At 37.5% G+C, this 4,056-nt stretch overlaps 1 protein-coding gene across 1 annotated transcript; it reads right to left on the reverse strand.

The window, feature by feature from the left end:
* Positions 1 to 395: 395 nt before the first annotated feature.
* On the reverse strand, positions 396 to 3,772 carry LOC133819045 (uncharacterized). Its single transcript, XM_062252195.1, has 4 exons — positions 2,945 to 3,772; positions 2,745 to 2,860; positions 2,373 to 2,554; positions 396 to 2,299 (listed from the first exon to the last, which is right to left on the reverse strand). Exons 1-4 carry the CDS (start codon positions 3,770 to 3,772, stop codon positions 396 to 398), a joined length of 3,030 nt encoding a protein of 1,009 aa, XP_062108179.1.
* Positions 3,773 to 4,056: the final 284 nt, after the last annotated feature.

Consider the following 4,056-nt stretch of genomic DNA (forward strand, 5'->3'; position numbering starts at 1 on the left):
GATTGTTGTTCTGCTGCGTATAATCCCTGATTTGATCTATAAAAATCAACAAATGGTACCAGAGCCATCTTCACATATATATATTGAATATGTGTGGGTTTAATTTTATGCATTTTTTTTATGAATGAATGGATGGCTTAATATGATTATATGCCTGGGAATGTTGAATCGTTAATTATATGGTATTTTTGGGTTAGGATTTGTTTATGATTAGATCATTCTGTAAGCCATTATGGGGCATAGGTTTTTTGTAATTTTATTCTGTTTTTTTTTTTTTTTTTTGATCAAGAAGGAAAACTTCATTAATCAACCAACAAATTACACCCTCAACTCACTAAAAACCGAAACAAGAGGAACAACAAGCTGAACCTCCAAAACCGAAAAAAATATAGGCACTAACTACATGTTAATCTATGTATAAGGTCTCTCTCTTGTCTAGACAATTTTCTACTTTTAATAGCAATTAATCTGTAGCTCACTATACTCTTTACATATAAGGCAATCAAAGTATCAGATTTGGAGAAACCATCAAAGACACATCTATTTCTATTCAGCCATAGACCATAGCAAGTTGCTGCACTAACGGCTATGCTGATTTGTCTCACAAAACATGAAGCTTTCAGCGATATCCACGATAACCAGCCATCAAACTCCACCGGCCACCCTCTGAAACCCAGCCAATTGAACACTAATTCCACCACTCTTCTAGACAGGCAGCAATTAAAAAATAAACGCTGATGTGTTTCAGGCTGAACTCCACAAACAGGACAGAGAAATGAGTCTAAAACTATGTGAAATTTACTCAAGTTGTCCTTTGTTAATAGATGAGCATTCACAACTTGCCAAAGAAAAAATCGATGCTTTGGAAGATTGAGACTGCTCCATATAGCTCTATGATAGTTAACTTCAGTAGGGGGAAGAAAGCTGTTATACAAAACTGATGAACAAAACTTACCCGAGCAACCTGCCTTCAAGATCTCAGACATGGAAAACTTTTGTCTAAGTCGACAAAGTTTGCGCCAATACCAAATAGAGTCCAACTTTAGCTCATAAGACCAGAAGGAAACCCCCTTAAGATAGACAGTGTGCACCCACTTGACCCATAGCAAATCTCTCTTCTCAGTAATAGCCCAAATGTATTTGGTTAAGATAGCTTGATTCCATTTGGTCCCTTCTTTAAACCCAAGACCACCAAAAGCCTTGGGAAGACAAACTTTCTCCCAAGAGGCCAAATGAATTCTACTTCTATTCCCATTCAAACCCCAAAGGAAGCCTCTACAAAGTTTCTCAATCTCTTTAGAAACACTCTGAGGAAGGATGAAAGTACTCATCCAATAATTTCGAAGACCAAGTAAAATTGAATGAATCAATTGAACTTTGCCAGCAAAAGACGGGTGCCAACTTCCCCAAGAATGAAGCCTCATTTTTATTTTTTTAATAATAATCCCACAGTCCTCTGCTTTCCATTTAGTTGGTCTTAAAGGCACCCCTAAGTACTTTAAAGGGAAATCACCTTCAGCCAAACCAAGATCCATAATGATCTCCTCTTTCTCCCTAGTCTCAACTCCTCCAAAGAATATTTGTGATTTATTAACATTGATATGGAGCCCAGTAGTATTGCTGAAATCATCCAAGACCTCTTTAAGCACTTTAATGGACTGCTTAGTCCCTTTACTAAGAAGAATCAAGTCATCCGCAAAGCATAAGTTGATTAGCTTCAAACTTTTGTAAAGAGGATGATATCTGAATTTGGAGTCTTGAACAGCGTGAAGAAGATTTCTCGATAGATAATCCATAATCAGAACAAAAATCAAACGCGATAAAGGATCACCTTGACGAAGTCCCTTAGCCCCATGAAAACCACCTTGAATTCTACCATTCATAAGAAGAGAATAGGAAGTGCTTTTGATACAAATCATTATCAGCTGAACAAATCTACTAGGAAAGTTCAAAGCATTAAGAAGATCTTCAATAAAGTTCCAATCCACAGTGTCATATGCCTTACTGATATCTATCTTGATAGTGCAGTGAGGAGAAGTGTTTTTCCTTCTATAGTTCTTCAAAATATCTTGGAGAATCATCACATTATGAGCAATTGACCTCCCTTGGATAAAAGCACCCTGGTTTTGGTTAACCAGAGAAGGGAGAACTGAGGCCAGTCTAGAGCATAACAGTTTTGAAATGCATTTGTATATCATTGTACAACAAGCAATGGGTCTGTAGTCAACTGCTTTAGCCGGGTTCTCTAGTTTAGGGATGAGGGAAATCATCGTATTATGCAACTCAGGTGGCATGAGACCTGTTTCAAAAAAGTTAGTAACAGCAGGACTAATTTCCCCCCTATAACAGACCACAATTTCTTGAAAAAAAACCAGATCCAAACCCATCAGGTCCTGGAGATTTTGTGTCAGGAATACTAAACATTGCTCTTTTAACTTCCTTGTACAAAAAAGGTTTCAACAAACCAAGTTGATCATCTAAAGACAGCTTAGATCCCTGCTCAATACAAACCAAATTCAATCTGATTTTGACAGTACTGATACTGCCCATATAGCTGCGCAAATGAGTAAGGAAATGCTGAACAACTTCAGGAAAATTTTCATTAACTTTTCCTTGGTTTGTCATGAAATGTGATTCTGTTTTCCATTTTTCTCTTCTTCAAACAAGCATGAAAGTAAGAGGTATTGATATCTCCTTTCTGCAGCCAGGTAATTTTACTCCTTTGTCTAAGAAATTTATGGTACATCTTCTCTTGAGCAAAAAAATTAGCAGCTGCATTAGATTCTTGCTCCTGATAAATCTTGTCTTTCGGGTGAGATTGAGCCTGTAACTTAGCTTCACTGTAGCAGGCTTTAGCTTCCTAATAATTCTTCCCAATATCACCTATCACTTCATGGTTAAATTTCTTGAGGCAATGTTTAACTCTCATCAGTTTTAAGTATACCCCTTTTAGACCCCTAGCAGATAACGGCTTCTTCCAATTTTGCTCCACTAAACTCTTGAACTCAGGATGATTAGCCCAGAAATTGTAATACCGAAATGGCTTAATCCCAATAGCCTCTAAGGTTGTAGTTGAAACAACACAAGAACAATGATCTGATATGGATTCCCAACTAAAACGAGCTGCTGAGTTAGGAAAATGATCATGCCACTCCTCATTGACAAAAATGTGATCTATCTTGGAATAGATTCTATTAGTACCAGCTTGGTTATTAGTCCAAGTGAAAACCGACCCATGACTTTTGAGAGCTTCAATATGAACCTGAGATAACCAGTGATTAGAATCAGCCATTTCATTATGTGTAATAGGATTCCCCCCATTTCTGTCATCAACATTGAAAACTGAGTTAAAATCCCCAAGAATTAGCCATGAAGAAACAGGAAACTTCAGTTGCACCAGATTATTCCAAAGACTCTTCCTCTCTTCAATGGTATTGTAACCATATACAAATGTAAGACAAAAAGCAGAAGCTTGCCCAGCCATTTTAACCACACAATGAACATGTTGAGGAGATTCTACAATAACTGTAACTCTAACATAACCCTTTCTACATATAATCAATAACCTGCCTTCAACTGTAGAACTATTAAAAAAATCCCAGTTAGCAAACTTATTATCCATCAACTCCTGAACTTTAACCCCTTTCAACTTAGTTTCTAACAATCCCCCTACTCCAATTTTATTGACATTGCAAAACTCAACCACAGAATCTTGCTTAACCTTATTATTCAAGCCCCTAACATTCCAACTTCCTATATTGCAACTGTCCATGATTAAGAAGAAATTAAACCCGGACCCTTTGGTTCGCTGCACTCAACCTTCTCAGCCACAGATTCCTTCTCTTCTTGTAAAATACTAAATTTATTCACAGATCTATGCCCAACTTCTTTGCCACGATCTGAACTAGGCCCTGGGATCGGATCCTTCATTCTTGACCCAACAACTCTTCTAGGAGTTTTCCAAGCAACATTAGGCAACGATTGATCATCTGTTTTTCCTGAACCAGAAGGTTCCAACGGAGAGGAAACAGGGACCGAAATGGGTGGAGTTTGTGT

This window comes from Humulus lupulus, chromosome 1 (assembly GCF_963169125.1).
Source record: "Humulus lupulus chromosome 1, drHumLupu1.1, whole genome shotgun sequence".
Lineage (NCBI taxonomy): Eukaryota > Viridiplantae > Streptophyta > Magnoliopsida > Rosales > Cannabaceae > Humulus > Humulus lupulus.

What these genes read in the sequence shown, in the direction of transcription:
- LOC133819045 (XM_062252195.1), bottom strand. Translation starts at nt 3,772, where the DNA reads ATGGACAGTTGCAATATAGGAAGTTGGAATGTTAGGGGCTTGAATAAT. An exon ending in TTTTTTGCTCAAGAGAAGAT is followed by an intron (nt 2,555 to 2,744) that starts GTACCATAAATT and finishes TCATTTGCGCAG; the next exon opens with CTATATGGGCAGTATCAGTA. An exon ending in ACCTGATGGGTTTGGATCTG is followed by an intron (nt 2,300 to 2,372) that starts GTTTTTTTTCAA and finishes TTTTTGAAACAG; the next exon opens with GTCTCATGCCACCTGAGTTG.